Genomic DNA, 19278 nt, shown 5'->3' with positions numbered 1-19278 from the left:
GCCTGGTAGCCCTGGCTTTGGACACATCTGCCTACACCTATCATCCTGCCCTACTTAAAAATGCCCCCGGACTTTTATTTGCCTCCAAACATGTCAGTGGTATTTTGTGATAACTTGAAAGACAAAAAGAATAGACATAATTAGGTACCAGAGGATGCTTAATATCTGAAGTAATAATTCTACCATTTTCTATTCTACTCTCTCTCTCTGTAGAGAGAGTACAGATTTCTGACAGTCATTTGATTCTTCATCCACAAGCCAAATTATACGCAAGGTGGTGTTTTTTTTTTCTCTTCATTAAAGTAAGATAAAAATCCACATCACTGCACACAGGAGTAAATAACTATACATCAAGAAACGCAATCAATTCCATTTTAAAAGGCTTTAGAACAAAAGGAGGGTAATTTCCCTTAAGAGATCCGGATGACTGACATATCAATGAATGCAAAACGTCCTTAGGCATTCAATAATTTCAAAAGGTACAGGCTGGATTTCTTAGCAGTGTCCTGCAAAGTGGCCCCTCACTTGGTTTAAATACAACTGTTTGTCATCAAATTCCTTAACTTCAAAAAAAAATGTCTTGAGGTATAACTGATAGACAAAAACTGTACATATTTAATTTATACAATTTGATGAGTCTAAACATATATCCATGAAACCCTCACCACAATCAGGAATAGACAATAAACCCATCCAACAAAACCTCTAAGTTTCCTAATGCTTTTTCAGTTTTGGCTTTTGGTTGGTTTGTTGTAAAAAAACTCATCATGAGTTTTGCCCCTTAATGAAATCTTAAGAACACAATATAGTGTCATGAACTACAAGGCAACTGTCTCCTCTCTAGAACTTACTCATCCTGTGTAAGTGAAACTCCATACCTTTGACTAAACCAACCTAGTACTTAACCTGCCAGATGCACCTGGTCACACGTCCCCATCACCTTTTTTCATCCCTTGCCACAGAGGGAAAAGAGATTTCCATCATCTTCTGCTCAGTCTCCCTGCTCTGATTTTTCTAACCCTCCTGATTTTCTATACAGGAGCAGTTAACCATCTCACCACAAAAAAATTTTTATATGAACTCTAAATAGTACTGGGCATATATACATAATTTTATACCCGTATATGGGGATTACAAATACACAATTAATAGGAATTGTTAATCAAGAAGACCTTACCACAGTGTGTCATCAAATCCTCGTGGAAATCCAACAGCTGGTCACGAATTTCTTCAGAACAGGGACATTCACTTTTGTCATCCTTAAAATTGAGAAGCATATTGATCTGAAAGTTGAAAAACCAAGAAGAAGGAAGAACAAGGGAAAAAAGACAGGTGAAGTCAAGAATGACAAAGCAAAGATCACAAAGGCAAAGATGTTCAAAGTCTATTTCCAACAGTTCATAAATTATGCCAACAGGAGGCCAATCAGGGTCTATCACTCAGTCCGACTACCCAAAATCAATCAAATCACCTACAGCTTAACAAGCTACAAAACAGTCATCCAACGTTGCCACCTAATTCTCAATTCCACAAAGTGAGACTCTTGTATACCTTTACAATTCTTGACTAAAACTTAGAAATGCTATTTTTAAAAAGTATTTTAATATGCTTAACCTAAATCTCCCTTCTTTTCTAGCTAATGCCTATCCTTTATCAAATATCTAAAATGACTCTTTTTGAGAAGGATACAGCTGTGATAAAGAAGAAAAATCTACACATAATTGAAAAAGAACACAGGTTGAGTATTCCTTATCTAAAATACTTGGGAACAGAAGTGTTTTATATTTTGAATTATTTTGAATTTTGCAGTACAGTTGTTCCTTGATATCCATGAGAGGTTGGCCTAACAGCTCCCCCAACCTGTGGATGCACTGGTCTTTTACATAAAATGGCATAATAATTGCATATAACCTATGTACATCCTCCCGTATTCATTAAGTCATCTCTAGGTTCATATAATACCTAACACATCAATGCCTACAGATCACTTCATTCTCAAGGATTTAACATAGTACTCAGAACACAGCAAGTTCAAGTTTTCCTTCTGGGAACTCTGTGGACATTTTTTTTCTCTGAACATTTTTGATAGTTGCCTGAATTCGTGAATAAGAAAACCAAGGCTACTAACGGCTGACTGAATCTGCATTCACATAATGAGATATCTTGGGAAAGGAACCCAAGCAAAAACAGAAAATTCATTTACGTCTCAAGTACACCTAATCTAATGGTAATTCTGGACAATCTGCTCAATTTGTATAATGAATAAATATGCTATTGCTAACATTAATGGTTCAGTTAAACGAACTGGAAAAACTTTCTTCCAATTGTTTTAGTTGTAGACATAGTAGAATTAAATTTCTGAATGAAGAAAGGAAAGATGCTATGTCATAAATTTCCTTTAAGAAACAATTTTAGGTTTTCTTTATGGAGATTTGTATGTGATTTTCTGGGTTTTCTTTTGGCTAAACATTTATTTGGAGGTAATTATTCATCATATGTTATTGTAAGAAATAGTACAAAGAGGCCGCATGTACACTTTACCCATTTCCCCCAAAGGGGACATTTTATGCAACTGTAATACAATAGCACAACCAGGATAGCAATATTGACGTAGTCTAAACAGAGTAATTCCTTTACTTCAAAGATCCTCCCATTACCTTTTGTTTTCTTTACCTTTTTTTGTTTGTTTGTTTTGGGTTGTTGTTTTTTTTTTTTTTGCAGTTTTTGCCTGGGGCTGGGTTTGAACCCGCCACCTCCAGCATATGGGGGCAGTGCCTGTGGCTCAAAGGAGTAGGGTGCCAGGTCCCGTTACCCTTTTTATGACCATATACATCCCTCCCGTTTGCTCCTCACCCTTAACTCCTGGAATCACTAATCTGTTTTCTATCTCTATGCTTTTATCACTTAAGGAGAGGGGAGGGGGGAGGAGAGATGGAGGGAGGATAATTGGCGGGACCACACCTACGGTGCACCTTACAAGGGTACATGTTAAATCCACTAAGAGTAGAATATGAATATTTTAACACAATAACTAAGAAAATGTGGTGAAGGCTATGTTAACCAGTTTGATTAAAGTTTTTCAAATTGTATATGAAACCAGTATATCGTACCCCATAATTGCATTAATGTACATAGCTATGATTTAATAAAAAAAAAAAGAATGTTATATAAGTGGAATCACATAGAGTGCATGTATTTGCATGATAATTTAAAATATATTTGTTTGAAAAATATTAATTGGGAGGAGAGAGCAAGATGGCGGAGGAGTAACAGCTTCCTTGCATCTGGGCACCGTGAGTCTGGGGAGATAGGACTCCAGGCATCTCTGGCTGGTGGGATCTGCCTATAATCATCCTTGTGAGGATACAGGGAGTCAGCGAGAGACTTCTGGACCCCAAGAGGAGGACTAAAACAGTGGAAAACCGGCAAGTGGTTGCGTGTGTTCAATCAGTCTAAACCCGCCAGCAACTGTAAGTAAGTACAGTAGCAGCGAGACTGCAAACCGGAAAGGCCTTACCTGTGAACTGTTTTGGTGTCTTTGGACTTGGCACTCAGTTGAACTGCCTTGGGGAGAGCCTGAGTTGGAGTGCGGAGGACTTTGGCCATTGTCTAGGGCCCCAGTATGAGCTGCTGAGCCAGACGGAGCTAAGAGTGTTTGGCTGTGGGCCACAGGGAGTCATTGTGAGTGATCTGCCCCGGCAAGCTCTGCCCTCAGGGTCGCAGAGCAAGATTCGGGTGGGAGCAGTAACCCAGCGACTGAGTAGCCTAAGGGCAGGGTCTGAGCCGCCTTATAGACCGAACCCTCAGGAGCAGAGTGAGAGGGGTTTTGGCACACTGGGTAAGTGGATAGCCACTTCAGAAGTGATTATAGCGACAAGCACTTTCCTGGGAAAGCTTCTACTCAGCAAGTTTACAAGTTCACAGTGCCTTTTAAGAGGGCTGAAAAGAGATTTAGGGTGTCTACCTGCTGGGGTTGGAGAAATCTGCAGCCTCCAGTCGTAGCAGCACTGTGATTAACACTCATACCCCAGAAGACCACGTGTTGCTCAGACAATATTCAAAAATATATACATACTGCTTTGTTTTTGGTTGTGTTTTTTTTTTTTTCTGTTTTTTTGGTTTGTTTGTTTTTCTGTTTATTTTGATGTTGTTGATGTTGTTCTGTTTTTTAATTTCAACATTTTCCGTACAGATTTTTTCTTTCTCAATTTTTCTACTATAATTATAATTTCCCATTGCTGCCTTTTTCAATAACTAGAACTTCATTTTTGTTAGTGTTTCTACTGCTATTATTTGGTTTTTCACCCAATTTTATCCTGTAAAGTTTTCTGTTTGCTTGTTTTCGTTTGATTTATAGCATTTTTGTCTTTCCTCTCTACTTGGTGAAGGTGCGGTACTGTGTCTGACCAGGTTAGCAAAGAGCTGCTGACCTCGAGGAAACCACCCAAATGGGCACCCCCAGAAGGTGGAGTTTTTTAAGGTTGTGTCAAAGTACCCTACTGTACACCTATATTGCTCTGTCTCCCTCTTTCTGTGCCTCTCTTCTTTTTGTCAATATTCCTTTTACTCACCCCCTCTCCTTTCTCTCCTTTTTTTCTTTTCGCTCATTCCTCCTTTCTTTCATCCCTTTCTTGCTCTTCAACCTTCTCATCCTTCTGGTCCTGTACCAAAAGGACCCATCAAAACCTTAGTCCACAGGCATGAGAACTTAAAGAGCAAGAGGAAGTGAAAGGAAAATTAGGGCAAGGAAACAGATAAAAGAAATCACTCATGAGGAAGAATCAGCAGAAAACTCCAGGCAACATGAAGAACCAGTCCAGAACAACCCTGCCAAGGGACCATGAGGTAGCTACTGCAGAGGATTCCACCTATAAAGAAATGTTAGGAATGACAGAAAGGGAATTTAGTATACACATGACGAAAACAATGAAAGAAATGATAGAAACAATAAAGGAAACTGCTAATAAAGTGGAAAGTAACCAAAAGGAAATCCAAAAACAGAATTAAATAAGAGATGAACGCTATGAAGAATATAAAAAGGATATAGCAGAGCTGAAGGAACTGAAACAGTCAATTAGGGAACTTAAAGATGCAATAGAAAGTATCAGCAACAGGTTAGACCATGCAGAACAAAGAATTTCAGAGGTAGAAGACAAAGTTCTTGAGATAACTCAGATAGTAAAACAGGCAGAAAAGAAGAGAGAGAAAGCAGAACATTCACTGTCAGAATTATGGGACTTTATGAAGCATTCCAACATACAAGTTATAGGAATCCAAGAAGGGGAAGAAGAATGCCCCAGAGGAATGGAAGCCATACTAGAGAATATTATAAAAGAAAATTTCCCAAATATCACCAAAGATTCTGACACACTGCTTTCAGAGGGCTATCGGACCCCAGGTCACCTCAACTCTAACCGAGCTTCTCCAAGACACATTGTGATGAACCTGTCCAAAGTCAAGACAAAAGAAAAGATTCTGCAAGCTGCCAGGAGTAAGCGCCAGTTGACCTACAGGGGGAAATCCATCAGAGTGACCGCAGACTTCTCTAATGAAACTTTCCAAGCAAGAAGACAATGGTCATCTACCTTTAATCTACTTAAACAGAACAATTTCCAGCCCAGAATTCTGTACCCTGCTAAGCTAAGCTTCAAAATTGACGGAGAAATCAAATCATTTACGGATATACAAACATTGAGGAAATTCGCCACAACAAGACCGGCTCTACAGGAAATACTTCAACGTGTTCTACACACTGACCATCACAATGGATCAGCAGCAAAGTAAGAACTCAGATATTAAAGGACAGACCCTAACCTCCACACTGATGCAAAAGACAAAACTAAGCAATGGACTCTCACAAAATAAGATGAATAGAATACTACCACACTTATCAGTTATCTCAATAAACGTTAATGGTTTGAATTCCCCACTGAAGAGACATAGATTGCCTGACTGGATTAAAAAACACAAACCATCCATCTGCTGTCTGCAAGAAACACACCAGGCTTCAAAAGACAAATTAAAGCTCCGAGTCAAGGGTTGGAGGACAATTTTTCAGGCAAATGGAATTCAGAAGAAAAGAGGAGTTGCAATCTTATTTTCAGATACATGTGGATTTAAAGCAACTAAAGTCAAAAAAGACAAAGATGGTCAGTTTATATTGGTCAAGGGAAAAATACAACAAGAAGACATTTCAATTCTAAATATTTATGCACCCAATTTAAATGCTCCCAGATTCTTGAAACAGACCTTACTCAGTCTGAGCAATATGATATCTGATAATACCATCATAACAGGGGACTTTAACACTCCTCTTACAGAGCTGGACAGATCCTCTAAACAGAAATTAAACAAACATATAAGAGATTTAAATGAGACCCTAGAACAACTGTGCTTGATAGATGCATATAGAACACTCCATCCCAAAGATAAAGAATATACATTCTTCTCATCACCCCATGGAACATTCTCCAAAATTGATCATATCCTGGGACACAAAACAAATATCAACAGAATCAAAAGAATTGAAATTTTACCTTGTATCTTCTCAGACCACAACAAGGCACTAAAGGTGGAACTCAACTCTAACAAAAATGCTCGACCCCACCCAAAGGCATGGAAATTAAACAATCTTCTGTTGAATAACAGATGGGTGCAGGAAGAAATAAAACAGGAAATCATCAACTTCCTTGAGCATAACAACAATGAAGACACAAGCTACCAAAACCTGTGGGATACTGCAAAAGCAGTTTGGAGAGGAAAATTTATCGCTTTAGATGCCTACATTCAAAAAACAGAAAGAGAGCACATCGACAATCTCACAAGCCATCTTACGGAATTGGAAAAAGAAGAACAATCTAAGCCTAAACTCAGTAGAAGAAAAGAAATATCCAAAATCAAATCAGAGATCAATGAAATTGAAAACAAAAGAATCATTCAGAAAATTAATGAATCGAGGAGTTGGTTTTTTGAAAAAATAAATAAAATAGATAAACCATTGGCCAGACTAACGAGAAATAGAAAAGTAAAATCTCTAGTAACCTCAATCAGAAATGATAAAGGGGAAATAACAACTGATCCCACAGAGATACAACAGATCATCTCTGAATACTACCAGAAACTCTATGCCCAGAAATTTGACAACGTGAAGGAAATGGATCAATATCTGGAATCACACTCTCTCCCTAGACTTAGCCAGGAAGAAACAGACCTCCTGAACAGACCAATTTTAAACACTGACATTAAAGAAACAATAAAAAATCTTCCAACCAAAAAATGTGCTGGTCCAGATGGCTTCACGCCAGAATTCTATCAAACCTACAAGGAAGAGCTTATTCCTGTACTGCAGAAATTATTCCAAAAAATTGAGGAAGAAGGAATCTTCCCCAACACATTCTATGAAGCAAACATAACCCTGATACCAAAACCAGGAAAAGACCCAAACAAAAAGGAGAATTTCAGACCAATCTCACTCATGAATATAGATGCAAAAATTCTCAACAAAATCCTAGCCAATAGATTACAGCTTATCATCAAAAAAGTCATTCATCATGATCAAGTAGGCTTCATCCCAGGGATGCAAGGCTGGTTTAACATACGCAAGTCCATAAACATTATCCACCATATTAACAGAGGCAAAAATAAAGATCATATGATCCTCTCAATAGATGCAGAAAAAGCATTTGATAAAATCCAGCATCCTTTTCTAATTAGAACACTGAAGAGTATAGGCATAGGTGGCACATTTCTAAAACTGATTGAAGCTATCTATGACAAACCCACAGCCAAGATTTTACTGAATGGAGTAAAACTGAAAGCTTTTCCTCTTAGAACTGGAACCAGACAAGGTTGTCCTCTGTCCCTTTTACTATTCAACATAGTGCTGGAAGTTCTAGCCAATACAATTAGGCAAGACAAGGAAATAAAGGGAATCCAAATGGGAGCAGAGGAGGTCAAACTCTCCCTCTTTGCCGACGACATGATCTTATACTTAGAGAACCCCAAAGACTCAACCACAAGACACCTAGAAGTCATCAAAAAATACAGTAATGTTTCAGGATATAAAATCAATGTCCACAAGTCAATAGCCTTTGTGTACGCCAATAACAGTCAAGATGAGAAGCTAATTAAGGACACAACTCCCTTCACCATAGTTTCAAAGAAAATGAAATACCTAGGAATATACCTAACGAAGGAGGTGAAGGACCTCTATAAAGAAAATTATGAAATCCTCAGAAAGGAAATAGCAAAGGACATTAACAAATGGAAGAACATACCATGCTCATGGATGGGAAGAATCAACATTGTTAAAATGTCTATACTTCCCAAAGCAATCTACCTATTCAATGCCATTCCTATCAAAGTACCTACATCGTACTTTCAAGATTTGGAAAAAATGATTCTGCGTTTTGTATGGAACCGGAAAAAACCCCGTATAGCTAAAGCAGTTCTTAGTAATAAAAATAAAGCTGGGGGCATCAGCATACCAGATTTTAGTCTGTACTACAAAGCCATAGTGCTCAAGACAGCATGGTACTGGCACAAAAATAGAGACATAGACACTTGGAATCGAATTGAAAACCAAGAAATGAAACTAACATCTTACAACCACCTAATCTTCGACAAACCAAACAAGAACATACCTTGGGGGAAAGACTCCCTATTCAATAAATGGTGTTGGGAGAACTGGATGTCTACATGTAAAAGACTGAAACTGGACTCACACCTTTCCCCACTCACAAAAATTGATTCAAGATGGATAAAAGACTTAAATTTAAGGCATGAAACAATAAAAATCCTCAAAGAAAGCATAGGAAAAACACTGGAAGATATTGGCCTGGGGAAAGACTTCATGAAGAAGACTGCCATGGCAATTGCAACAACAACAAAAATAAACAAATGGGACTTCATTAAACTGAAAAGCTTCTGTACAACTAAGGAGACAACAACCAAAGCAAAGAGACAACCTACACAATGGGAAAGGATATTTGCATATTTTCAGTCAGACAAAAGCTTGATAACTAGGGTCTAGAGAGAACTCAAATTAATCCACATGAAAAAAGGCAACAGTCCCATATATCAATGGGCAAGAGACATGAATAGAACTTTCTCTAAAGATGACAGATGAATGGCTGACAAACATATGAAAAAATGTTCATCATCTCTATATATTAGAGAAATGCAAATCAAAACAACCCTGAGATATCATCTAACCCCAGTGAGAATGGCCCACATCACAAAATCTCAAAACTGCAGATGCTGGCGTGGATGTGGAGAGAAGGGAACACTTTTACACTGCTGGTGGGACTGCAAACTAGTACAACCTTTCTGGAAGGAAGTATGGAGAAACCTCAAAGCACTCAACCTAGACCTCTCCCATTTGATCCTGCAATCCCATTACTGGGCATCTACCCAGAAGGAAAAAAATCCTTTTATCATAAGGACACTTGTACTAGACTGTTATTGCAGCTCAATTTACCGTTGCCAAAATGTGGAAACAGCCTAAATGCCCACCAAACCAGGAATGGATTAACAAGCTGTGGTATATGTATAACATGGAATACTATTCAGCTATTAAACAAAATGGAGACTTTACATCCTTCGTATTAACCTGGATGGACGTGGAAGACATTATTCTTAGTAAAGCATCACAAGAATGGAGAAGCATGAATCCTACGTACTCAATTTTGATATGAGGACAATTAATGACAGTTAAGGTTATGGGGGGGAGGAAAAGCAGAAAGAGGGATGGAGGGAGGGGGGTTGGGGCCTTGGTGTGTGTCACACTTTATGGGGGCAAGACATGATTGGAAGAGGAACTTTACCTAACTATTGCAATCAGTGTAACCTGGCTTATTGTACCCTCAATGAATCCCCAACAATAAAAAAAAAAGAAAAAAAGAAGATAGAAAAAAAAAGAAAAATATTAACTGTATAAATTTATGAGGCATAATGTGATATTTAGATATGTGTATACATTGTAGAAAGAGTAAATCAAGCTAATTAACATATCCATCACCTCACCTATCTATTTTTCTTTTCTTTTTTTTTTTTTTTTTGGTGAAAACATTGAATGTGACTTTTTTGATATCAGCAGTGTCTGTAGTGATATCCCGTTTCAATACTGATGTGAATAATGTGTGTCTTTTCTCTTTGTGTTTTTAAAGGTTTGCAAATTTTATTGATCTTTTAAAATAACCCACTTCGGGATTCATTTTTTTTTCTATTATTACTCTGTGGATACATTTTTTGCTATTATTACCCTGCTTTCTGTTTCATTGATTTCTGCCCTTATCTATATTAGTGCCTCTTTCTGCTTGCTTTGGTTTCTTTCTGCTTGGTTTGTAATCTAAATTCTTGAGATGGAAGTAGTTTATTTAAAACAAACAAACAAAAAGAGTTGTTTTCCTCTTTTGAAATTTAAGTGTTTAGTGTTATAAATTTCCCTCTCAGCACTACTTTGGCCGGGGCACAAATTTCATATGTAATTTGTTCATTTTCTTTCGGCTTAATGCCTTTTAAATTTCCCTTGAGACTTCTTTCTCAAACCATAAATTACTTAGCAGCATGTTCTTTTTCTAAAAGTTTAGAGATTTTCCTGTTACCTTTATGGTATTTATTTCTAATTTGATTACAATGCGATAAAACAATTCAGTATGATTTCCATATTTAAAAATGTGTTTACGTTTTTTTATGGCAGAGGTCATGGCCCACCTTTGCAAATGTTTCATGGACACTTGAAAAGAATGTGTATTCTATTGTCTGGAGTATTTTATAAATGTTGATAGACTCATTAATTGATGATAATGTTGAGTTTTCCTATATCCTAGCTCATTTTTCTGGTTAGCTGTTTGTTTGTTTGTTTTTCACAGAGTTTCACTATGTCACCCTTGGTAGAGTGCTGTGGTGTCACAGCTCACAGCAACCTCGAACTCTTGGGCTTAAGTGATTCTCTTGCCTCAGCCTCCCAAGTAGCTGGGACTACAGGCGCCCACCACAACGCCCGGCCATTTCTTGTTTGTTTGTTTCAGCTGTCATTGTTGTTTAGCTGGCCTAGGCCAGATTCAAACCTGCCGGCCTTGGTGCATGTGGCTGGCAGCATAACGACTATGTTATGAGTGCCGAGCCCTGGTTGGCTGTTTTATTAATTAGTGAGAAAGGAGTTTTGAAGTCTCCCATGTTTCTCCTTTCAGTTCTACCAGGTCTAACTTCACATATTTTGTAGTTCTACGATTTAGAGCATACACACTGCCTTCTTGGTGGGTTTACTTTATCGTTACATGTTGTTCGTGCCTCCTGTAACTTTCTTTACTCTAAATCAGGGGTTCTCAATCTTCCTAATGCTGGGAACCCTTTAACACAGTTCCTCATGTTGTGATGACCCCCAACCATAAAATTATTTTTGTTGCTACTTCACAACTGTAATTTTGCTACTGTTATGAATTGTAATTTAAATATTTGATATGCAGGGGACCCCCAAAGGGATTGCAACCCACAGGTTGAGAACTGCTGCTCTAAAGTCTATTTTAGGGGATGTAGTCATTTTTACTTTTTCCAGTAGGTTTTCCACCTATAGGTACAGTATCATTTCTTTCAAGACATGCTCTTTGCTTTTAATTTTCAGAAATTAAAATGAAGCATGTCGTGGTACATATTTCTTTGAGTTTTATACTATGTGAAACTTAATATATATGTAAAATATATAAGATGTGTATAATTTATATATGTATATTTTACATTTATATATATTTTATATATATATTTAGCCCATCTAGATCATTATATTTGAAGTGAGTTTCTCATGGATAGCACATCGTTGGATTGGGTTTTTCAAATGCACCTGCCAATTTCTTTTAACTGGTATCTTCCGATTACTGACATTTATGTAATCATCAATATATTATCACTTAAGTCTGGGATTGTATTTGTGGCTTTGTTTGTTCCCTCTGATTTATTATTCTTGACATGTTATGGGTTACTTGAATAAATTCTAGGATCATTTTGATTTATCCATGGTATTTCTCAGTGTACACCTTTGTATATAGATATTTTTAGTGGTTGCTCTAGGTATTACTATATATATAACTTACATAGTTCACTAACATTGACATTTTACCAGTTTGAGCAAAGTAAAGAAATCTTTACTCTTTATCTTAATCTTTATTTTCCATTATGTCCCTTTAATCTATGTCTGTACCTATGTCCACATAGACAATCATCTTGAATATGCCCTGTACATACACTTAGAACCATTTCAGACAGTTAACATAATTTTTGCTCAAATAATCAAACAGAATTTAGAAAACTGCAGAGAAAAAGAAAAGTGCATTGTATCTACCCATAATTTACCCATATTTTCTGTTGTTTGTTCTTCCTTCCTGATTTTCTTTTGCAGTTTTTTTTTTTGGCTGGGGCTGGGTTTGAACCCACCACCTCCGGCATATGGGTTCGGCACCCTACCGCTTTGATCTACAGGGGCTGCCCTCCTTCCTGATTTTCCAAATTTCCTTCTTTGGTCATTTTCTTTCTGTTTAATAATCTTCCTGTAGTGTAGGCCCACTGCAGTCACATTCCCGTTAACTTCCTATCACCTAAGAATATCTTGACTTCTCCTTCATTCCTTAACAACATTTTGATGACACAGAACTCTGGGTTGACCCTTCTTTTCTTTCACCACACAAAAATTGCTGTGCTACTTCCATCCGCCCTTCATGCTCTCTGATGAGAAATCTGCTGTCATTCTGGTAGGTTTTCCCCCTATAGGTACAGCATCATTTCTTTCAAGACGTGCTCTTTGCTTTTAATTTTCAGAAATGTGACTAAAGCATGTCGTGGTATAGATTTCTTTGGGTTTTATACTATGTGAAACTTACTCAGCTTGTTGAATCTCTGGCTTCATATCTTTTGCTGAATTTGAAAAGTTTTCAGCCATGATTTCTTCCATTATGTTTTTCAGATTTCCCTCTTTTCCTATCCTCTGAGATTCCAATGTTAGAACTGTTAGATCTTTTTGTTATATTCACACTGGTTTCTGAGGCTCTGTTTATTTCTTCAGCTTGTTTTCTCTCTTTTATTCCACATGGGGCCGCTTCCAATGTTCCCTCTTCAGTTCACCAACACTTTCCTCTGTCCTCTCCATTCTCCTACTAAGCCCATTCACAGAACTGTGTTCCTTAGTTATTAGGCTTTTCAGATCTAAAATTTCCATTTGTTTCTTCTTTACATCTTTCATTTCTTTGTTGAAACTGGGTTGTTTTATTTCTTTTTTCCATTTTGAAGCAATTATATGATGGTTGTTTCAAAGCTTTGTCAGGTACTGTTACTGTCTCTATCATCAGTGTTAATGTTTACTTATTGCCTTTTTTCATTCAAGTTTTTCTTGGTTCTTGGTTTGAGTGATCATTTAATTGAAATCATCACATTCTGAGCATTACGTTATGAGCTCCAGCAATTATTTAAACCTTTTTTTTTAGCTGGCTTTCTATGTTACCATCCAGCAGGAGAAGGGCCTTGGTGCTTCATTACTGCCAGGTAAGAATGAACGTCACTTCCCCACTCAGCTTCCTTGGACACGAGGAGAGAGGGGAGCCTGTGAGTCTCAGGCAGGGGTGGGAGTTCTGGTTCCCCACTAGACCTGTACTATACAACCTTTACTAAAAAGGGTAAGAGTGCCTTGCTGCTTCTCCTTCCATGGCCCCTACTGGCACTTTGGCAGGGGTAGGCCTTGTCAAAAAACCTAGTGACAACGGAAGTCTTAGCTCTCTCTTCTGCTGGGAACCTCACCACGGCCTGGAAAGGATAGACAGACATCAAAGTTCTCCACTCCGCCCATGCTGAGTGATGCAGGGCACAGTTTTTCCTGTGTTTTCTATCTGGAGTAGAGCAGTTATTTTTTTTGTTTCGTTTTGTTTTGTTTTTGAGACAGAGAAATCTCAAACTCCTGGGCTCAAGTGATCCTTGTGCCTCAGCCTCCCAAGTAACTGGGACTACAGGTGCCTAAAACAATACCTGGCTAATTTTTCTTTTTTTGGTAGAGATGAGGTCTTGCTCTTGGCTCAAGCTGGTCTTGAACTCAAGTAATCCATACGCCTCAGATTCCCAAAGTGCTAGGATTACAGGTGTGAGCCACTAGGCCCAGCTGAGTAGTGCAGTTATTATCTAAAACCGTTCTGTCATGCTAAGCTGGATCTTTCCTGGTTCTTCAGTTAGAGAGCAGGCTTTTGTTGTGGTTTTTCTTGTCTATGCCCGTTGGCATGTTCTGCTTGCTAGCTTCTTGAGCTTCAAATCTGACATAGATGAGGCAAAAAGAAAACCTAGAGCACTCACCACCACATCGTTCCTTGGGTCCTGAGTTCTGTAGCCAACCTCCCTTCTTCTGTCTTTCAGAATCTTCTTATGATGTCTTACATGTAATGTCCAGGGTTTTAGTTGTACTTGAAGGAAGAATAGGGAAAAGTACATGTACTCCATCTTTCCAGAAGCAGGAGTCTCCCAATAGTAGTTTAACAGAAAGAGTTAATCTGGAGGAGAGCGGACTTGTTCCATGCTCAAAAAATGCTGTTTGTAGTAATAGAAAAAATTCCCACGTCCCTTCCCTCAAAGAAATTACATTCTGGTAAGAAAGAATAAATTCTGTAATTGTCTCTGAACACTTTCATCCTGAGCTGCTTTGGACACAGAGAGAAATATGAGTTAAGATAACAAAGAAGATATCTGTGAGTTATATCTTTTAACCACCACCCCTAATACTTTGATAATTTCTCATACTCTGTGTCCCACCCTAGGTAGATTCCAGAAAATTCACATCCCTGGACTAGCTCGCTCTCCGATTCAGGCTTATGTCCTTGGTTCTGCTATACCCTAAGGAGACCCGAATTTGGAAGTAAGTAGGGAAAGAAAGAACAGGTAACAGGGTGATCAATCTTGCAGCAAGCAAAGTGACAAACAGATTTTGTTCTTTTACAGAAGGCTCAAAAAGAAAGCTTCTAGCATTGAGTCCTAGGAGTTAAAGGTTTCTATTGGCAGGGGCGATGAAGACCCATCCATGGTTGAATATTGTTCTTATTTGCAGAACGCCATACTCCAGGATACTGGCCTTATGAAAGAGTCTGTGTTATACCTGATACCTTTTAACAAGTCCCTGTTTTGTTTGAACTAACCAAGTATATTCTTTTGGCAAAAGTAAGAACACTAACTAAATCTACTTGACTAGTTTAAACAGTATGGGGGGTAAAATGCGTAACTTATGATATGATTTTGCAATATAAAGATCCTGAGTAAACTAAAACCCAAAATAAAAAGAAATTTTCATTTTGTTTTTACCTGTTCTTGAGGTGGGGATCTAAATTCCTTTGTCTTCCTTGCTGTGAGTGCAGCTGACATATTTAAGGCTTGCATCACTTCGTTATACCGGAAGCGCTGATTGTCTTGGAGCTTAGCTACAAAGTCATCAGAAAAGGCTACGATGGCTTCTATCCGGTGCCGGACTTGGCAGTCACAGAGGTATTGAAGCAGTAGGCACATCTAGAAAATGATTAACAAGACACAAAATTTAATTTCTGAGTCCTTTAACAGTTCATGTATATGAAATCGTAATCTGTGATAAAGGTACACGGTTGCCTACTCTTTTCCCTTATAAACAGAATCTTGACTTTGAGCAGGCTCTAATGCCCTGTGTCCTGGGGATGAAACATGATTAGTCTAGGCCAGAATGGAAAACACATGTCCCCTTGGTGGACATTTGCCCTTCTGGACTTCCTTTCAACCACAGGTGGTATGCCCAATGAGATACATAAAATGAAGTTTGCCTGGGCTCTTGTGGGAAAGATTTCCCAGCACTAATAAGAGACCAGAATTCTCTCCTTCCAAAATGGGTATAACTGGGTAATAACATAAGCACTAGAGGAAGAATAAGGTGATACTCCTTAGGAAGAAAGCCATAGGCTGAGGATCACAGACCAGAAAGATACAAAGATGTGGGTTCCTGAGGACATTATTGAGCTATGGTAGCAATTCTAGAACTCCACACTTAAGATAACTAAGCAGCAGTGAATGCTTATTCATTGAACGGTGAGCTGGGCATTCTCCTACTGAAAGCCAAGGGGATTTTTGACTGAGATAGCACATTTGTAGAAACACGTCTAAAAGAGAATGCTCTGCCAAGTTTAAAAAAGATTATATACACTCAATACCAGTTGTGACATAAATGCAAAGAAGACTTAAAACCCTGTGTGTGCCATCCACCTGAGAACCTTTCCTGTCCAGGGCAGCTCTGAAGTAGCCCTGCCTCTATGCCCTTCCTCCATCGCCTTTGCCCTGTCCTGGCGAGAGCACAGTCCTCTGGGGACTGAACCAGCATGCCAGCCTCTTGGCTAATCAGACTCTGACCTCCCCCCACCCCCATCTACCCTCACCTATTTTCTTTACAGCAGCCATACTGGCCTTTCTACCTGAAGACCTTCACGGGACTAGAACACCCTGCCCCAGTCTCTCTTCTTCATACCTGTTGAACTCAACTCCTCAGTCCAACATCAGCTACAAAGTCACCATCTCCAAGGGGCCATCCCTAACCTTTCTAACAGTTTAAATTTTCTTTCTTCCTGTAACCCATTCTTTTCCTTTAGAGTATTCAGAGTATTTAATACAATTCACAATCAGATGGTTTAAAAGAAATGCATACATAATTATGTCTATTTCCCCGGAGACAGCGAGTTTCTCGGATGCAGGGCTCACATGCATTTATTTCCCACAGCACCACGTGTATGGCCCCAAGTAAGACTTCAGTCGGTGCTGACTGATGGGATGAAGGGTACAAAACCTGTCAGTGATGCAAATATCAAACTGACTTTGACAGACAGAAGAGGCAGGAAGAAAGGACGCTTTGTCCATCTCCATGAATACTAAGCCAGGCAATGCCATCGATCCCTCAGAAACATATGAGGGGAAGTCATATCCTGGTGTGGGAAAATGCACACTTCTACTGGTGAACAAGCGCTCAAAGGTTGGTAACAGTAGACTTAGAAGAGAAAAATGGGCATTGAATGCCTTGTATTTCAAGCATTCCAGCATAAGGAAGGTGAAATGCAGCTGCAGAAATAGGAGAGATGCAAGGAAATTACTAGTGAAGAGAAGGGAAAAGAATATGGGGGTTAATAATTCTACAAACTACCATTACACAAATGCACGCACACTCACACACACACAGGGACTAAAGCAAATTCAAGCACCTTCATACTGAGCAATTCTTAAATTAACCCCAATCTTCCTTTCTGATTACCTGCAATTTAACTGGCTCTGGCAGTTTCATTTGCAGGAGGCCCTCCTTGGGCCTCTTCCCCCCTTTGGCCTCTTCTTCACCGGCCCCTTCCAGCTTTGAGTCTTCGGCACTGAGCTCTTTCTCAGCTGCGTCGCTCTCCTCCTCCGTGGTGGCTGCTTCTTTAAACACACTGGGCTCGATCAGCTGCAAGATGTGCTTCAGGTCCTCGTTGTGAAAGACGCCCATGATCAGCAGGGTGTAGAACAGCTTGATGAGAGGCACGAAGAGGAATTCAGTGGTTCCCCCAACCGGGTCCCGGGCATGAAGGCCGCCCTCCTTCACTGCTTCCGTCAGCATCTGTATGGTCTTGGCCTTCAGGATGTCCAGTGGGAACTCGGGACTGTACTGGTAACAGTCATTATTAATGCTTACAAAGCTGGGGGAGGAGAACTGCATCCGTGGCCTGAGGGAGGTGCTGAGGCCGATCCCTGGAAGGCCGTGCTTTTTGTTCTCATCTGGGAAAAGGGTGATGCTCTTCGTCTCCTCTGTCATGGGGACAATGAACTCGTTATTCATCATAAGCCTGGCGGTGGCGTAGGAGCTGAGGTGGATATCGATCAAGAGGTCATAGTAGCCGGCACGCAGCAAGCCTGGCATGTACTTGTTCTCGATGGCGTAGAGGAGCTGGGGTTCGTCCACATGGCTGCACAGGGCGTGGGCCACCCGGTGGTTCCCAAGAGCGCAGACGGCTGAGTACAGCCGGAGAGTATGATAGTGGAACTTGAGCAGTTCCTCCTGCTCCGTCAACTCTAAGATGTCCACAGATCTGCAGAAGGGACAAGGAGAGCAGCACCAAGATCAGAAATGGGCCGATAAACAAATCAATCTGAATCAGAAGAAGAATCTGTGTACACCGTACATTTCAGAAAGCCTGGTAGGAATAGATGCTACAGACGGAACACCCCTCGTCTGAACGCTTGGGAACAGAAGTGTTTGGGATTTCTGGATTTTTCTCAGACTTTGTAATGTTTGCATTGTATCTACAGGTTCAACATTTCAAGTGTGAAAATCTGAAATTTGAAATACTCCAGTAAGCACTTCCTGTGAGCTGCACATCCACGCTCAAAAAGTTTCAGATTTTTGGAGCATTTTGGATTTTAGAGTTTCATATTTAGGATGCCCAACCTGCATCGTCTTCTTTTAATTTTCAGTTTCAAGTTTAATGGTTGCATAGGCTCCTATAAAGGAGCTCAAGAATAGAAAAGCAAGCATCCCGTGTACTCAGCACTCATCTGAAAATAGTGCACGAATAACCACAGGCCCCCAGAAGAGAAAGATACAATTAAACTCATGCATCTTACAAGGATATATGTGAAACTTAGTAAATGTAGAATGTAAATGTCTTAGCACAATAACTAAAAAACGCCAGGAAGGCTATGTCAACCAGTGTGATGAAAATGTGCCAAACAGTTTATGAAGCTAGTGAATGATGCCCCATGATCATATCAATGTACACAGCTATGATTTAATAAAAAAATAAAATAAAATAAAATAAACTCAACACGGGAGGAGTGAAAGGGGTTCGGTTAGTTCTCACCTACTGGGGACAAAGGAGGGGTAAATGACTCAATAAAACTCTGACTTTGGACTTTACCTTACAAACGCAAACATCTAACCTAATCCCATGTACCCTCATATTAACCCATAATTTTTTTTAAAAATCACTTTTAGATGTTTTACAAGTTTTCCTCTACATAGAATTTGACAGTCTTCTAGAACTTTCTTCATCGTCCACTGTAATAAGGCTCTTGGCCCTCTTTTAGATATTTCAGTTTCACCCTGTGCCTGGGACTCCCCTCTTTTCAGAATTTGAACGTCCTTTGGAAAATTCTAAAGCTCCTTCTTCCAACTGGCTATTCTGGTTCAAGAAACCAGAAAGCTTTGCCTTAGGCTAGGCTGCCCTTGTCCATACCCTGAGGTGACTGCCATTATGTGTCCCTCACAGACCCAAACATCTCCTGGCA

The 19278-nt window shown here is 39.3% G+C and overlaps 1 protein-coding gene across 3 annotated transcripts in view; it reads right to left on the bottom strand.

Moving 5' to 3' along the window:
• Positions 1-19278, bottom strand: part of RYR2 (ryanodine receptor 2) — an 830565-nt gene that overhangs the window by 221251 nt on the left and 590036 nt on the right. For all 3 annotated transcript variants that reach the window (XM_053605591.1, XM_053605592.1, XM_053605593.1), the window contains exons 35-37: positions 17276-18080; positions 15322-15522; positions 1178-1283 (exon numbers count right to left, since the gene is read on the bottom strand). In XM_053605591.1, coding sequence (XP_053461566.1) covers positions 1178-1283; positions 15322-15522; positions 17276-18080 — 1112 coding nt within the window. The remainder of the gene's footprint in view (positions 1-1177; positions 1284-15321; positions 15523-17275; positions 18081-19278) is intronic.

The sequence above is a fragment of the Nycticebus coucang genome, chromosome 10 (genome assembly GCF_027406575.1).
Source record: "Nycticebus coucang isolate mNycCou1 chromosome 10, mNycCou1.pri, whole genome shotgun sequence".
In the NCBI taxonomy this organism is placed as follows: Eukaryota; Metazoa; Chordata; class Mammalia; order Primates; family Lorisidae; genus Nycticebus; species Nycticebus coucang.
Note: the sequence above shows the minus strand (reverse complement) of the source record. Positions and strands in the feature narration are given on the sequence as shown.